Source organism: Xyrauchen texanus, chromosome 37, assembly GCF_025860055.1.
Source record: "Xyrauchen texanus isolate HMW12.3.18 chromosome 37, RBS_HiC_50CHRs, whole genome shotgun sequence".
Lineage (NCBI taxonomy): Eukaryota > Metazoa > Chordata > Actinopteri > Cypriniformes > Catostomidae > Xyrauchen > Xyrauchen texanus.
Genome location: NC_068312.1, coordinates 21853687 through 21872086, shown reverse-complemented (window position 1 = coordinate 21872086; position 18400 = coordinate 21853687). Strand labels below are relative to the sequence as shown.

Genomic DNA, 18400 nt, shown 5'->3' with positions numbered 1-18400 from the left:
AGAGACACAACAGACTGATTAATTACACAATGGGTGCTGTTAAAATGGCGGAGGACAGTGCGATTTCTATTGTGATCGACCCTTGCGCACCGGCTACCGCAAAATAGGGAGAAATACCCCTGCTTGGATGCTACCGAGAAAGCTGATCTTCAGAAATCTGACAGCATCTCTGCTTGGGAGTGGCAACAGGTGATCGCACACACTCCCTCCCTCTCTCCCTCTCACTCTCTCTTCTCTCTCTCTCACTCACTCACTCTCTCACACACACACACACATCCTTGTTTATCCAATAACTTGTTAGAAACAGCACAAGCTGTGATACTATTTCTGAAGTGACATTTTTGAATTACTAACGAAGGCTTGGACACATCATTTGGTTTGAACCAGCAGTGGCAGATTCTGATCGGTCTTGTAAGAAAGTACTTCCATGCACAAATGCGTTTTTATGACCGTATTCAGTTTTTAAAATGTACTTGTTCATTGAACTGTTATTTATAAGCAATATCACACTCGCAATCTAGCTATATGTCCCTACATCTAGCTAGATTGCGATGTAGGGCCATATCGCACTCTTGCTTGTGTGATATTGCATATATAATCAAATTAGGGTAGGCTAAGTGTGGGGTATACAGTGTACAGTGTGTAGATATAGGGGGTAATTGTTTGGGGACAAAATTGGTCAACTTATGCAAATACTTTTGAGACAGCAAGATGCTTTTGGGGTAACAAATTTGATTATGCTTATTTAAAATAACCATATTAGAAAAGGTTGACACCATTTTCTTTTCATTTCAATCATATTTGTCTTTTCACAACTTCTGAAGTTGGCTATTCTATAAATAACTGATTCTCCATTGTGATTGGATTAGTCAATGTGAGCCCACTTTGAAACTTTTTATCAACAAATATATTCCCCCACTTGAGAAATACAGGCCTTTTGCTCCTGCAAATAGGCCTTACATTATTAAAGGGTTAGCACTAGACAACATGCTCCCGTTAATCGCAGAGTAGCAGTACAACCTCTGCCAAAAGGAGACATATAGCCTACTATACAATGAATCACACACAAGGGAAGATCATAGCTTTTATTATAAACCATTTGGAGAAATAATTTGTCATCAAATTGACTATTAACATGGCTCCAGCATTTGCACTGATTTGTGGTTTAATATGTAATTGTAAATGATGCGGCAGGTTTCTGACCCTAGTTATAATTATTTGATCATTTAAAATAATAAATTCATAACAGGGTTGACAGTGCTCAGATGTAAAACAAATGCTATTTCAAGATTTCCAGACAAACAAGCACAAACAAAACCCATCCACACTGCATTAATGAGGTCAGTGATTACCAAGTGTGTATAAAATAAATATTAAATTAATTTAATAAAAGGAATTTACCTTTTTTATATTTTCAATTATTTTATGCACACACAAAAAGAAAAATAAATACTCATGAAATGTTTTATTTGATGTATGTGTGACTTTAAAAGATAAAAAAATAAGGCATTTTATCATCAAAAATGAATAGTTTGAAGAACCCATGTGCTAATATTCATTAACATTAACCAAAGATAAATCTGTTTTCTGTAATGCATATGATAAAACCTTTATTACACTCCACCTCTGAGATTATTCATTAGGTACAAAAAGTATCATCACATCATTGGCTTTAAAACTAAACTTCCAAATTCATTAAGAGTATTTCAGTCTAGTTTAAGCAGGCTTGAGCTGGAGAAGCTTTAAGAAATTATCACTTCATTTAGTGCTCATGTCTCCACTCAGGATTCAGATATTGTTGGACCACACTCTCCTCGGTTTCCACTAGGGGGAGAAAGAACATGACAGTGAGCATTTCATCAACTTAAAGGCCACGTTCATTGCTTTTCAACTTATACCTTTAGTTTTGATCCTTAGAACCTTTTTAGTTATGAGAAAATATATAATTTTTTTTACACCAGAACATGTTTATAATAACAGCATGATCCAAATAAATATTGCACCCCTATCATAGCTAAATCATGTACAATCTTAAGCTCTTGATTTTACATTGGCTTCACTGCCACCATAGATCCCAAAAGCCAGCAGTGCTCAATCCTGCTTCAGGAGAGCCACATTCCAGTGCAGATGACAAAGGGTTTGCAAAAATGCAAAACAAAATGATTAAAACTTGATGCAAATAATGTTTTTGGCTAGACGTCTCTAGGCACCTATGAGTACACTGTGAGCTTCCATATTTAAAAGTGGACAATCCCCAGGTATTTTAAAGGGATAGTTCACCCAAAAATGAAAATTCTCTCATTATTTACTCACTCACATGATATCCCAGGTGTGTATGACTTTCTTTGTTCAGCAGAACAGATTTGAAGAAAATTAGAAAAATGTCTTTGCTCAGTAGGTCTTTAAAATAGAAGTGGATGGTGATCCAACTTTTGAAGCTCCAAAAAGAGCAGACAGTCAGCATACAAGGGATCCATATGATTCTTCTATATGTCATCCATCTCCAGCGGTGAAATGTGAATGTCTTCTAAAGCGACACGATCACTTTTTGTGCGAAAAAAATACATATTTTAGAACTTTTTAACTACAAACTATCACTTCCGGTCAGCAGCGGTATGTGCGTGTGACGTAATTGCATTAGCATATGAGACGAGAGAGAACTGACTCACATATGACACACCTGGAAGAGCAGTGCTGTTTACAAATAAGTACGAGGAATGCTGTACAGAAGCTTCATTTGTGTGCTTATCCTTGTTGTTTCAGCCAAGAAAAGAATGTCCATACCATGCCAACACGAATTTGTCACACGAAACAACATGAACTCTGCTGCTTACTAGAAGCTATGGTTTATAATTAAAAAAAAGTACTTAAATATTTATCTTTTTCACACCAAAATTGTTCGTATCACTTTAGAAGACATTCATATAACAGCTGGAGTCGCATGGATGATGTTTATGCTGACTGTCTATGATTTTTGGTGCAACAAATGTCTGATCACCATCCACTTGAGGATCTACTGAGTGGAGATATTTATGATTTTTTTTTTCAAATGTGTTCTGGTGAAGAAAGAAAGTCATACACACCTGGGATATCATGAGGGTGTGTAAATGATGAGCGAATTTTCATTTTTGGTTGAACTATCCATTTAAAGCCTTTTAAATTGCATTTGATCCCAATGAAAAGCTATAACTCAGAACTTTAGCAAACAGCTATAAACTTGTGTTATGAACAATTCTACACAATCAGAAACCAATTTAAATGTATTAAAAACACTATGAACATTTGCTTTAATGATAAGAACGAGAATCCAGACAAAACAGTGTAGTTTAAGATTTCAAGTTGTAAGTCCAAATATTTCTACCATCCAATAAGTTAAAGATGGTGGTTATTTAGATCAGGTCTCACCGATGGTCTCCTTGTGAATGTTCAGTGCAAGCAGACGTTCAACAACCTCCTCTGTTCCCTCTAAGCTGGAAATATCATATCCAGTATACCCGCCATGCTCAGTGCAGTAATCAATAAATCTACAACACAAACACAAGTGTCACAGCTCATAACGCAAACATAATCTCACTACAAATCCAGGATTCAGGCCAGGAATTTTAGCTAGAAGTGTTCACACCTGCCCCAGTTTTCATCTGTCCTTAGAATGATGGGGTTTCCCACCATTATAAGCAAGGCTTTGGCTCTGGTCATTGCCACATTGAACCTCTGGGAAAAATAAATCAAAATTTGACAAATGGACAGACTGAATCATGATCAGAACAAGTTAAACACATTGCAAAGACACCACAAACACTACTACTACTATGTTTTCAGAAGTATTGTGTGGTGTATTTTCTACTGAGTGTTTTGTGTGATACTACCTTCTCATTCTTGAGAAACCCAATGTTGAATGTTTCATCCAAACTGATATACTCATTGCTGCTACGAACAGCCGATACTATTATCACTTTCCTCTCCTGGCCTTGAAACTCCTCCACGGAACCAACCTTCACAACAAACCACAGACATGATGGTTAATAGTTCATTAGACCTGACTTAGACGAGTCCCATAACAAAGTGTGGGAGTGTTTACTTGGACTCATACTGACCTTAAGTTTTTCAATGTCCATGCAGGATTTAATCTCCTTCTGCATTCTGATGGCCTGTCTGATTTTCTCCACCTGTGAAATCAAACCCCACAGAGTAAAAGGATGAAACAGACCACTCTGTGATTCAACTGCAATTTTGGTAGTTTCACAGAGCCAAGCTTTTAACTATTGGCAAAGGGTCTGTCCCACAGCTTTTTTCTTCTGACCAACTGACTGGTAGGGGCTGTGAGTAAAATGACTGACCACAAGGGAATCTAGTAAACACAACATTGAAAATCCAGCTTAAGCTGGTAGCTGTGTTTTGGAACATGGTAACTGGTTTCTAGATGGTCATGAGCTGGTCTGAGCTGGCCATAAGCTGGTCCAAGTTGGTCTTTAGCTCATCCAAGCTTGTTATTAGCTGGTCCAAGCTGGGAGACAAGCTAAGGCCAGCTACCATCTTGACATACAAGCTCAAGGTGGTTAAGCTGGTTTTTGGAACCATTGACAAACTTTTATGCACCCATTTCTGCAGTAGTATCAGTGTCATCACAACTTACAATAACAGAGTGTAATTAGCACATATTATGGCCACATACAGCATGTTAGCTCATTAGCTCCATACATTTTGAATGTAAACAAGACATTACACATTTACTGCAAAATATATTAATTTAAATTATCATTGAGTAGTTTCTTTTACTGATCTCATGTGAAATATACTCACAGAATCAGGCATGATGTCTTCTAAAGCACATTTTAATGTCATATTAGTTTATGTTTTACATGTAGTCTTGAGCATCCTCATATTTAAATGTACCTCAAAATGGAAGAGACCTCATTTACTTGCAACTGCCTCAAACAAAACTCTATCTTTCAAAGCCATGAACCTCGCTAGTTTCGGCAAATTCACCGACTAGTTCTTCCACGGAGGCGCCCATTGTAGCAGCTTAGGTAAACAAAAATTGTTTCCAGACAGACTGATAAAAACTTGTGTAACTTGTCACCAGAAAGTGCATAGAAGCCAACCAATCAGATTGGAACTTGCCATTTTTTGATGGCTTAAACTTCAATTTTGGAGACTGCAAAAGAGGTATTTTCACCTGTTTCCTGTAGGGGGCGATAATGCCTATTTCTTTGGGGGAGATTTTAGCAATGCCTTTCTTGGCTTGTGTCAGGAGCAGCTTCTTCAGGTAGTCAATGATGATGTCAATTTCAGAGATGTTAAAAAAGGAAGGGCTGTTTAACTCTCTGTCATCCTTCCCAATCACTCCATGGAATATCACAGGAAATCCCTAAAAATCCAGCAAAGGGCAGAAGAGAATGTGTCATCACTAAAAGGCACCAAAAGTGAAACCAAGAAAACCATACACTATAATATGACTTTTGCTGTAGGTTAAACCAACAACCAAATAAAAAAATACAATTAATTTCAGAGTGGCAGTTAACTTTATTTATGGCCTACACATTCCAAGACATGTTTATCAGAAATGACAGATAAAGCGAGAGAAACGTTGACTATAAATAAATAGACTTGTATTTCATTCTATACGTAGAAGTATTGATACAAATAGTTCAATCTAATTAAAATGGACCATTTTACCCAATATATGTGTGCATGCTATGTATTTTTATACTTATTAGAGTATTGCATTGTTTTTGTATCAACACTGTCAAACTCCATTGAAATCAATTGTGAGATTAGTCTTCTGTGTGCTTTGTATGAGCGCAGCATGTATTGCACATAAAATGGAATGTGTTCTTCTGGATGCATAGAGCAGCTGTATAAATAGCATAAGTAAAAGGTATTGTATTGTCTTGATGTTTTTGATCTGCTTTTTAACAGTTTTGTGTATGACTCATACTCTTTTGGGCAGGTGCTCCCAAGTACAGTACTGGCTGGAGCTGATCTCATCTGCACATGCCACCAACTCCCCATCATAGAACAACTCATTAGGAACTTTCAGAATGGATGGATGAGACCTAAAGAGAGGGAGAGAAATGGGAATGTTCAGTTGTGCAATAGATGTGCCGTTACATTTTATTAATAAAGATGATTCCGTATATTAATAACCTACAGACATATATACTCTATTGGTGTTTTTAAAAAGGACAGTACTCAGCGATAAAAGATACAGATGTTCTGCTAGCCATATGATGTACACAGTTCAGATCCTTTCTATGTTCAAAATTGTAACTTTACCTGTAGTTTTGCAGCAGTTTGGTGACATAACGTTTGTCATATCCTGTAGTACCTGTCTGATAAAGTTCATTCTGTGTCATCAGCCTCTCCAGCAAGGAAAGGCCTAAAGGAAAAGAACACAACTCTTGAGTGCAATACAACACTGTCATATGCATCAACAATTATATGGATTAATTGCCATTCACGTTTCACTTTTACAATGCAATATGCCACAATGTTAAAGGGATATTTCACCCAAAAATCAGAATTAATTTACTCACCTTCATATTGCTCCAATTGCAGAATGCAAAAGGGGGAATTTTACAGAATGTCTCATTCGCTGAATTCCATACAATGTTAGTTTATTACTGTTATCAATGTTATTTTACTCACTGTTAAGCTTTAAAAAGACCCAAAAGTGTCATTAGAGCAGTCCATACGGCTCATGCATCATATTCCAAGTCTTCTGAAGCCATACGATTTTAGAGAGAGAAATTTTTTTAAGGTGTTCAGGTGTTTACAGTGAAAATCTTGACTTCTTGACATGACTTTTCATGCACATGTGAACAAGCTTCTCTTTTGTACTCATGAACAGCAAAGCTACGGTGAAACTATAGATGCCAACTTGGACCCACTTTATATTACGTGTCTTTAACAGCTATGTGCTTAAGCATTTAATACAATGTACTTAGTATGTACATATGTGCTGTTAAATTTTACTAACATTTAAAGTACCTGCATTTATTTACACCTGTAGTTACACTATTAACCTTACCCCTAAACCTAAACCTACCCCATCCCTTACCCTAAACCCAAAATCTTAAATCCTAACCACACCTCTAAACCTAGACATTACTCAACCTCAGTAGCAGCAAATATGAATTTTTTTGAATTTTGCAGAACAACATTTAGTTACACGATATGTACATTGTATTGTAAGTACTTTATTTTAGCACATGGTAAAGATAGACTGTCGACTACAATTGTATGAATAACTGTGAACGAGACATTCTTTAAAACTCCCCCTTTTGTGTCCTGCAGAAATGTCATCCGAGTTTGGAACAACATAAGACTCACCCTTATATGATGACAGTATTTAAATTTTTGGGTAAACTAAAGACTACAGTGGCTTTTATTACATTGCAGAAAAAACACAAAAAAGGCCCTGAGTGTACAAAAGCACAACTATTTGCATGTTTCCATGCATATCTGTCTCACCAAGTCCGTATTTAATGGCAAAAGGAGATCTCAGAATCGGCCCCAGCTGTTTGGGATCTCCGGCCAAAACAAGCTGTCCAGTCTCTGCATTCAGTAATCCTACACACAGACACACATCCATGTATACAATTATACACAGGTAGATGGAATTCAAAATTGAAGACCTGACAATGTTTTTCTGGGAAGACTGATTTTTGAGCTAAGGGACAAACTTGTCCCACATACAAGATATTCATAATAAAAATACTTAAAAAGTTAAATCTAAAGGAAATGTGTCTACTCAGGGAATTATTTTATCTAGTGATCAAATAAATATAGTATGCTTTTTAGTGTGTCTGACAGATTTGACACAAATTACAGTAAGTTATGAGTGCTTTTATAAAACCTGTTCCCTTACATGGTTCATTATCTGACACCTTTGTCTACAAATATATTCATTTCAAATTAATTTAGTTTTAAAAAGTAAAAACTAAGATTTAAAAGAGAGAGAATACATTGTGTTGAGAGAAGAGAAGTTGTGTGTGTGTGTGTGATAGAGAAATAGAGGGCATACACCTCCCACACTGATGACAGTCTCTGGCTCCACAGCATGTCCAGCCTCATCCACAAAGATATGAGAAAAATGACCCACAGGAAAATCTCCACTGACCAACCTACCAATACATACAAACCATATTTTAACATTTTAACAGCTGTTTGTGTGCGTGCAGTATGTGAGTGCATTGTTTACATAAGATTTGTATAAAAGTCCTTTACCTTCCTGCAGTGACCAAAGTGCTGACCAGGATCTTGTAAGACATTAGATCCTCTTTACATGGAAAAACAATCATGCCATCCTCCACATTACTGTTGATCTAAATACATACAAAACATGTACGCAAAATCACAATCAACACAAAAACTATGCAGGGCTCATTCTCACAAAAAAGGTATCATAAGAGTCTAAGTGACTTATTACTAATATAATCAACAAGAACATTTTGATACTGAACATACACACATTATTTGATAGATTTAAACTGTTTAATGTGTCATTGAGTCAATTAGCCAATTTGTCCACATTCATTACTACACACCACGCAATAATCTGTCATTTTGTAGTGTAAGTAATGAAAATGCAACAAAAGGAAGTGTACTATGAGTACCCGCACAGTGCATTTCTTCAATTGACAAAAAGTATTTTGAAATGTTGACACTTCATGCATTCAGTGCTCGCAGCTTGCCGTAAATAACGGAGGGTGGAGTTACATGGCAGCATAGCTGGCCTGGCCAAACAATTGTTACTAATGGAGAATGTAGCAACTAACAAAACGTCAGTGAAGACAGCACCTTACAAATGTGAGTTGAAAGCATAACCCTCACTCCACTGTGAATATGGAGGTTATTTGATATACAAGTGTTGATCTGAGGATGGCTAATGCACTAAAGCTAGCTGTAACACATTGCATGTGTTTGAAATGTCACTTCCGACAGCTTTTAAATAGCGAATGCTTCCGTGTAGAAAAAAAATAAATACCGCTTAATGTTCCATTAAGGACGATAGTATGAAAATTTAAAATTAAAACACTACATGGCTGAGTGCATAGTCTATAGTGCGTCATTTGGGACACAGCTATAGAGTAAAAATAGTCTAAATCTACCAAAACTTTGCTATTATTAAAATATAATGTAATATTAATTGAGTTTTTATAAAATTTAAAGAAACCTTTAATTCATTACTAAACAGAAAATGTCACACAAACACTAACCATGAGAGCTTCAGGGATGTCTTCTGGATTGCGTGAACTAGCATAGAGTCGGTATATTTTCCTTGAGTCAACATGTTGGATCAGCTTTTCACACAGCTGATCAGCCGCACTGTTAGAGGGAGCACATGCTAGTATATAGGCACCAGATATGTTCATCTCTACCTGAGAGGCAAAGAAATGTTTTAAATTGTGAATTGTTGTGACATTTTGCGATGAGATTTGACAAGATGGCGATTTGCATGTGGGTGTGTCTGGTGTGTCTGTGTGTGTGATAAACAACTTTACTTGTTTGATTGCCTCCACTATAGTGACAGTTTTACCAGTGCCTGGAGGCCCAAACACTAAGTATGGTGCTGGCTTGGATGTACCAGCCACAATGTGACATACTGCAGATTTCTGTTCAAGATTCCTATCCAGCTTTACATCCAAGATTCTGTACACACAGACACACATCCTCTGAAAAACACCATAATGTTTCACTGAAATATGATTTAGTAGCATATCTTTAGCCCAGCTGGGACTTACTGACCTCAAGGAAGGTGGCGACACATCAACACTCTTTGAGCCCACAGGGAAAAGCACAGCACCCAGGTTATGCTTGACCACCAATTGTACTGCTTGATGTTGCAGTTTTATTGGGAGACGGTTAACCGTAAACTCCAAGTGGAATTTCATATTATCTATGAAATTGTCAAGCAGTCTTGCAGCATAAAAACATGCACACACAAGCACAAAAATTACATACTATAAATACATGTGTATAAACTGAAATTATTAAATCAATTTGTCTCTAAAACATGCATGTATATACATATACTAGACATTTGGTTAACTGTTAAAAGGTTGTTTTGAATTTTCAGTGCACCACTTTATGAAATTTGCAATCCATGGCTAAATTATGACACCACACTTTATCATATTAACATGAATTTGCCCAAAGCAAGGCCTTGTGCTTTATTATTTTCAACGTAAACCTTTAAAAAACTTGAGTTCTATGCAGTGTTCTATTAATACTTCATACTTGTTGGAGAAGCCAAGTTTGACCTGATCCTGTTCCACTCTGTGAACGTAGCCCTTGTACTTTGTTACAGTTGAGAGATAGACCTCCTTACTCTTGGTGAGAAGCAGATGATCTCCCCTAAGGAGTGATGGCCTATTCTCCGAAACACCAGGGACCTTTACCAAAGATATATATAAACAGACCTCACTGTCTCTGTAGACACAACATGGCCAAATGTATGTGGACACCCCCTTCTAATTAAGGGCAGAGCTATTCCAGTATAAACAAATCTTGTGTAATTTCAAACAGAACGTATTAATACTTGAGGTTATTCGATTCAGGGCATTTAATAGGAGATAAAAAATCTGAAAACTTTTTGACATGGCTGATTTTGAAGGGATTAAATTGATGGGATTTATGCTCTGGTAGTTATTCCAATACAGCATTAAACCTTTACCTCATTACACCTCCCCATATAAAACTAATCCCATCCGAACAGGGGCTTGTGTCCAACAAAATCACATGCTTTAATAACGGACAATAACACTCTAACGGTCACTCACCTCTAAGGCCAGTAATCGTTTGTTTTCATGGTCCCTCACCATGGAGACATCCTTTTTGTTATATCTCTTGATATCCAGAAGCATCTGATCCTCTTCCAAGTACAGAAGTAAATCAAAGCGCTTTGTGTAGTTCCGAATATCCAAATCACTCTCAAGAAGTGACCTAGCAACCATCAAGCACAATAATGCGTTTTAATATGTATGTTCAAGCAGAGTGCTTAATCTGGAAAGGCCATTTATCTATTATAGAGCAAGGACCAATAACAGGTCTCACATCAGTTCTACAAGGTCCAATTGGAGCTAGAGATCACTAACCGCAGTTCCTGGAGCAGTACTCTGAGAGTTGAGGATGAACGGTTAAAGTTCAGGGCCTCGGCCAGTTCAGAGATATAAGATGGACGAGGGTATGTCTCCAGTGGCACCACAAATTTCAAAAGATTTCGAGAAGGTCTGTAGGTTAAAAGAAACAGACAGACACACGTGACTCAGCATAAGCACACATCAACATACTTTAGCTTCGTCTAAATAATATGAAGAACTGAGAGTGCTGAGAAGTTACACTAACACAAATTTCAAGGATTCATTTACCAAAGAAATTATGTTACTCACCATCATGTTGTTCCAAAGTGTATAACTTTTTTTCTTTTGACTGGAGCTTTCAAGCTTCAAAAAGGATGCAAAAGCACCATAAAAGTAACATAAATGTAGTCCATTAAGCTTCTTGTAGCTATATAATAGCTTAGTTGTGGCAACTAAAACACAGAAAATAAAAGTCCGAAATCTAACAAAAATATATGCCGTTTTTCACAGAAAATATTAACACCTGCCCTAGCTCTCTTTGCCAAGTTCATGAGAGTTCATGAGAGAAGAGGTGATTTCAGATTCGTAAATGAAACGTTCTTTTAATTTTTTTCAATATATCATTTGATCCAGTTAATAAAAACTGGTCTGAAGGATTCAGGAATGAATCAGACTAATCGAGTTCAACAATTTTATGGTGCTTTTGTGTGCTTTTTAAAGCTTGAAAGCTCCAGTCCCCATTCATAGTAAATTATTAAAAATGTTGTGTTCCATGGAAGAAAGTGAAAGGAACAACAGATTTGGAACAACATGAGGGTGAGTGAATGATGACAGAATTGAAATAGGGTGAACTTTAAATTCCTTTAAATAATAAAACAATTTTTATCTCTCACTCCTCAGGTGGATAGCCCTCAACCACACTGCATCTCAGTGGTTCATAGGTCTCAAGCCTCAGGGGTTTGAAGGGTTCTTTGGGGCCCAAAAGAGCTGCAAGCTCAGACCTGTGCACTGCCTCGATGAAGCGCACAATATGGTAGGGACGAGTGGCGGGCTGGATGTTTTCTTGGAATTCAAATGCCAGAGCGGCTGAATAAACTCCCACATTATCTAATTTGAATCTTATGGTCACCTCGTACCATCCACCTAATACAAAAATAAAGGTTCAAAGTTGGAATTCTAACCTGTATAAATTCAGAGCACAATGGCCCAAATAACATGGTACTTTTTATTTTGTTAAAGTTATAAATGTACAAATTATAAAATCAGATGTGAACCATCAATCAATATTAACAGTGAATCAACAGTGCTGGGTAGTAATGGATTACTTGTAATATTTATTAAGTAATCAGATTACAAAACATAAATACTTGTAATTGGATTAAATTACATTTAAAAATACTTGTAATCTGACTACACTTTTTTATAGATGACATGATTACAGATTAACAAGCAAAAGCATTAAATTGTTAATAATTTATTGATCATCTTAATCATTCTCTTTTTTCAATCTTTTACATTTTTGATTCTAAATCAGCATACCGCTGATATGCGTTCTGTAAATCTTCGAGTGTTTTCGGAAGAGAGGGGGAGGGTTGTGTATATTTTAGTTAGAACTGATACTCGCTACTATCCAGCCAGGTGAAGATGGATTGGTCTACCTCAGCATTTAACCACTGGATCTATTGAGATCATTTCATTTTCAAATAATGAAATTACCCCAATATAGCTCACACATTCAAATTAATTTATTCAACGGATTTAGTGGATGCCATCTTTAAGTGTCCTGCCCACAGGGTACACAATAGTTTAACTGCAAAATTTGCAGCAATATGGAACAAATCCCATCACTCTACTGTTGCTGCTGATGCAGTGGGTGCATGAAACTTGACATAAAACTTGACACAGTTGTTCCTTGTGTGACTCGGTGGAACTCTGCTGTTTTAAAATATTCTTGCTGTTCAAAAGATAAGATCTTGCACCTCAGCTTTGGAATAAGTGATGGAATATCTGTAAGCAGAAAGGGTTAAAAGTGTTTCAGTGTTTGTAGATAAAAGCTTTGACATTCCAACGTTGTTGCTGTTTTTATGGTCATTCATTTTATGTTGATTTTATGGTCATTATTGTTAGCATTCTTGCTATTGTTTTATGCACTTAAAATTAACTTGAGATTATACTCTGAGATTATGTTACTGATTGCTTTTATTTTCATGTAATTTGTAATCAGTACCTGATTATAATTCACAAGTAATCCCCCCAGCACTGTAAATCAATATGAACAGTTTCTACTCGGTGCACCAAATTCTGCAGCAATTAGGGATTGGCTGCACTCACAAGGTTCAAGGCAGAGTGGATTGTTCCGTGTGACATTCTTGCTGTCTTCCAGAGTGAAACACTGAAGCCAGTGGAGAGCAGTGTAGTAGGTGAAATACACAGCCTCCTGACCTGTGTTCTGCACAAACAGCTTTAGATCATAAACCTTTGCGCTGTCCACAAAGATCTGAATCTTACCATCCTCCATCGGCATCTCTGAGGACACCCGCACCCCATACTTATCAGCTATAAACACAGACCTGGGAAAGAGAAGAGCTCACATTTTGTAATCAAATAGAAGTAGAATAAGGATTATTACATTATTTTTACAACACCAACATCAGTCGGAGTGCAAGCTGTATGTAGGGATGCTCCAATTGATCGGGCACCGTTCGGTATCACCGATTTTCACGTCCTATGACTTGATCCTATGACACTCGTGTCGCCTTTAAGACTTTTTTTAATGTCTTTTAAACTTTTTTTGTCAGCAAAAGCTAGGCAAATTGATATAACTGGGTAAAGTCAAATTAAAATAACAGGGACATTGTGCAGAAAGCTTACATATAGCCAGTTATGTCCTGATAATAGAAATGATAAGCTTCGGTCTCGGCCGTTCAGGTGAAAAGAAGATCGATGATCGGTATTGGCTGTAAAAATCCTGATCGGAGCATCCCTCGCTGTATGTGGTGTTGTTCATTGCCAGCAATGCATAATTGACCAAAATATCCTAAAATATCTCAGTATTATAAAGATAAACATATCATCAGAAAGGATCTGAACTTTTGTCTTATAAACCTAGAATAAATACTGTATGTACAATAGCCCTGTATATAAAGTATTTGAGTACTTAAGCCAAACTTGAAAATGTATGAATGTAATTGCAATACATTATAAAATCCCAAACCATGCGCCATGTACTTATATGCTGTTCAAAATTAAGACAATATGTAATTGATTTTAAGCACATTCACTAGAAAAATTACTTGGGACCAGTAAGTAACTCCAAAATTTCTAATAAATATTAAGTTAATTCTGACAAAAGTCTAACATGATTTGTTTGCAGATTCCACTTGGTTTAAACATTTCAAAGTGTATGAAACCAGCTCACCTATCTTTACTGTTCAGTCGGTGTAGTATATCTTTTGCCAGTTTCCTCCTACCTCTGACTCCACCCTCTGTTCCTGGAATGGAAAGTGGGTCAGAGACCTCCAGAACACTTGCGGTTGGCAGTGAGCTACTATTACTCAGACTGGGCATGGCTTGATTTTTTTGTCTACAAGAAGGCCTAAACCACTGATCGTGCAACCTCACCCGGACCTGGATGTACAACATTATGAAAATGTACATTTAAAGCCAATATTTACAATAAGACAAAGCTGGCTGATCAAGTATGATAGTAGGGTTCTACATTTCTCTGGTCTGATTAATCATTCGTTGACTCATTCAGTTTCATGAAAAATACATTCAATATAAACATAAATCTGAGAAGTTATGGTAGCAGATACTTTTTCAAAATGCAGAACTTTTCAATTCACGAGTGAAATGTCTAAATATTCCTCTTTATACCTTATTACTTTTCTACAGGAGATGCAGACTAATAGATTATGTACTTTATCATTACCATGGGTACTCTATCATATTCTATTAAATGTAATTTTATTCTATTTCAACTAATTTTTGTCATAATATCATAGTGGGACCTTCAGAGTTCTGGTCACCATTCACTTGCACTGTGAGGACAACAGTGCTTTAATTTTCTGTAGTAACTAGTAAATTTTGGTAGTGTAGCAGTTAGCGCGCTGCGCTACGAACCTGGTGACCTGAGTTCGATTCCCGCTCATGGCCAACACCAGTGACGATTATCTGAACCAGTCCGGGCCTCCCCTAGGTTGACTCAGCCTAAAATGAGTACCTGGTGCATTGTGTAAACATTGCCACTGGGGAGACAAAGGTGGTTGGGTGTGGTGCTGGCCACCCACCCCCTCATGTAGCATGTATTTATCACTTTGTGGGGACCAAATATCCACATAAGGATAGTAAAACCTGAAATTGTTGACGCTGTGGGAACATTTTGTCTGTCCCCATGAGGAAATCAGCTTATAAATCATACTAAATTATGTTTTTGGAAAATGTAAAAATGCAGAAAGTTTTCTGTGAGGTTTAGGTTTAGGGGTAGGGTTAGGTTTAGGGGATAGAATATAAAGTTTGTACAGTATAAAAACCATTGTCTATGGAAAGTCCCCATAAAACATGGAAACCCAACATTTTGTGTTGTAATTGAACATTTCAGGTGGAAGGTGGGGACAGGAGTTACACTGTCTGGCCAATTGACTGCTTTCTTCTTAATTAGAAAAAAAAAAATTCTGCCATGTTTTTCAGTCAGAGCTCAGAGTCTGAAAGGCTAAAATAAGGAAATTGATTTAAGAAAAGGATTTTACAGATGATAAGGATGAATGAATGATGTAAATTATGTAACTAAAGACTTTCAGCGCTTGATAAACAGCAGTGTTTTTTACCCTCTGCTCTAGTGTGCTGAGGGGCCACCGTGCCTTGTATGTTTATTGTTACTGTTATGAATGTTGCCTTCAATGCTTGCATACAATACAGCCTTTTGCAACATGATGAAAAAGGTGAAAGTAAAGTAAATAAGAGAGAAATATATGTTTTTGAAATATATGTGAAATATATGTTGTTGCATACAAATCCACAAAGTAATAATAATAATAATACTGTATCATATTATAATGACAATCTGGAAAACAATAAATAATTGTTGGGTTATAATATTAATATATACTGTAACAACGGAATTCCAAAATGTTACTGGGTGAAGTAATTTTGCACACCCTATTCACAAAATAATATATATTTTTTATTTAAATAATGTTTTTAAATATAGGCTATCTAGGTAATTATTGCTTTTTATCACTGTATTGTGGAAAAACTGGAAAACATAATTATCTTTAACTAGATTTGTTTTTTTTTTTTTACATTTTGAATGTACTTGGCTACTTGCTATGAATTTAAAATTATGTAAAAAATAATTTAAAAGTCATTTTTTAAGCAAAATATTTCAACATGGGGCCCTGGTTGGTTGTTTGGTTAGTTGGTTGGTTGCTTGGGGCCTCGGAAACTGTAAACCGGCCCCTGCACAAGAGACCGTGCACATTTTTATACAAGCCTTAAAACAAATTCTGACACAGAAGAAATCACAGACACAGAAATCAAACTGGTAAGACTGTGGAAAACAGAGGACATTGCTTACATTGGTGTTAAAGAAAACATGCCCTGATCTGGTGATGCGCGCTTTGTTGCCGTTTCTCAACGCAAAGAGCACTGAAGAGAAGTTTGGATCTTTAACTCCATCCCTGTGAAAAGAAACATGATGCATATCGAGGCACTTCCGCTTCTAATAAATGTTATTGTAAATTGTAACTATCTATAATTTCTGTGTGAATAATGTGAATAATTAACTCAAGCAAACTGTTTTACATTAACATGTACTGGTTACATGTAAACACATAAAAACTTAAACACGTAAAAATGTACCTGTCTCGAAACTCTCGATCGTAGATGTCTTTAAGTGCGGCTCTATCAGTAATAGATCTCTTGCCTTTTTCCTCCAGCAGTTCTATAAAATCAAATCCAACCGCACGCATATCGGCCCAAGAGAGACGATTATTTTGTTTTCTCCTGCTCATAATGTTTGACTGTTTGACTGTTTTACTGTTTGACATGTTCAAGGATGACCCACACACACTTTTTGGAAGCAGTCCCAGCTGTTTCTGCGGAAGCTGTACAGAACGGAGGAAACGAAACTTAAGGTGTAATACGGTAGGCTTGCTCTTCTAGAGTTAAAAAAAATCCTCACAGTCACGTTAATTATAAAAGTTAAAAGAGTTAAAAAATATATACAAAAACAACAAAAAAAACATGCTGACTACAAGGGACTAGTGGCCAATAATAAACGTGTAAAATAAGACATTGTAAACATGATTAGAATAAACTGGCTCGGAGAGGTAAGCGCGCCCCCTGTGGATCAGAGAGAGAAGCGTTCATTGTTCCAGACCTCTTATAAAAAGAGTGATGCTTGCTGGGGGGAACTTGCTCGTTTTGATTCTACGTCCTTGGAGGATTATATCACAGAGATTAAAGCTAAAGTTGTTTTATGTTAACATTACATCTAGCCAAACTAGCTTGCCAGCTACTTCTGACTTTCCAATTGAAATACATTGTTTTTATTTAAGCCGTTCATTTGTAGAAAATGCTAGCTGGCATTTTATGTAGCATGAACTTCGATAATGTAATTCCAGTGTTTACAGTCAGGAAAAGCGAGCCATGCAGCGTTGTGTGGGCAAGGTCATACTTTTAAATATTGATTTATGTATTCATGTGTACCTTAAAATTTCGATTTAAACACAACGTTCAGGTCACAAGTTTGTAGGCCTACACCCCTTGCACAATCAAAATGTTTATCATGTCAAAATATTTTTTGCAAAGCACAATTTTTGAAATAAAAATACATCTATTTATGTAGTGTAAAGTCTGATATTTAAGAAAATATAAGGGGTCACAAATTTTTTTTTTTAACATTTTCACTGAACTGCACTGTAAATGTGTGCTATGGTGTGACTTAACTAAAATGAAGAAAAAAAAGTTAAGTCATTTACAAAGAGCATGAGAGAGATTTATTTTCATTGTTAGACACTAACAATACAAAAAACATTGTTATTTATTATGAAATTATGAATAATACCTCCCACTAAATTGAAAATGATACTAGTTTAGGATAAGTGGTGCTTATATCTACCCTAATGTAATATTCGACAGTATATTAAACATATTTTGAGATTAAAAATACATTTTTTGTTATTTTATGTGTCACACCAGGACATTATGTCACACTAAACAGAAATGGTATTTGTTGGATTAAAGAGAAAGTAAGAGGTATTACGTTCAAGCATTTTTATTTAACTGAATTTATGTCAAAGAAGAAAGATTAATTT

The 18400-nt window shown here is 36.3% G+C and overlaps 1 protein-coding gene across 2 annotated transcripts; it reads right to left on the bottom strand.

Annotated features, from left to right (window-relative positions):
* Window positions 1-1076: 1076 nt before the first annotated feature.
* Window positions 1077-17158, bottom strand: LOC127631332 (putative helicase mov-10-B.1). 2 transcript variants are annotated; one of them, XM_052109430.1, is made up of 22 exons: window positions 16944-17158; window positions 16660-16762; window positions 14503-14711; window positions 13416-13654; window positions 11978-12227; window positions 11100-11234; window positions 10785-10947; window positions 10243-10397; window positions 9751-9921; window positions 9507-9654; window positions 9222-9383; window positions 8230-8327; window positions 8029-8126; window positions 7474-7572; window positions 6277-6379; window positions 5939-6056; window positions 5177-5368; window positions 4095-4166; window positions 3867-3992; window positions 3623-3711; window positions 3406-3524; window positions 1077-1824 (listed from the first exon to the last, which is right to left on the bottom strand). In XM_052109430.1, the coding sequence occupies exons 1-22, from the start codon at window positions 17129-17131 to the stop codon at window positions 1763-1765; spliced, it is 3099 nt and encodes a 1032-aa protein (XP_051965390.1). In that variant the 5' UTR covers window positions 17132-17158; the 3' UTR covers window positions 1077-1762. The 2 variants fall into 2 exon arrangements, with proteins under 2 accessions (XP_051965390.1, XP_051965391.1); XM_052109431.1 differs by having other exon boundaries at window positions 14503-14575; window positions 16944-16977.
* Window positions 17159-18400: the final 1242 nt, after the last annotated feature.

Excerpts from the sequence above, each read along its gene's own strand:
- LOC127631332 (XM_052109430.1), bottom strand. The coding sequence starts at position 17,131 with ATGTCAAACAGTAAAACAGTCAAACAGTCAAACATTATGAGCAGGAGA. Across the intron at positions 11,235-11,977 it reads GAGGGCTATCCACCTGAGGA|ACCTTCTCGAAATCTTTTGA; the intron begins GTGAGAGATAAA and ends TTTAACCTACAG. Across the intron at positions 6,380-7,473 it reads TGCCATTAAATACGGACTTG|GCCTTTCCTTGCTGGAGAGG; the intron begins GTGAGACAGATA and ends CTTTTCCTTTAG.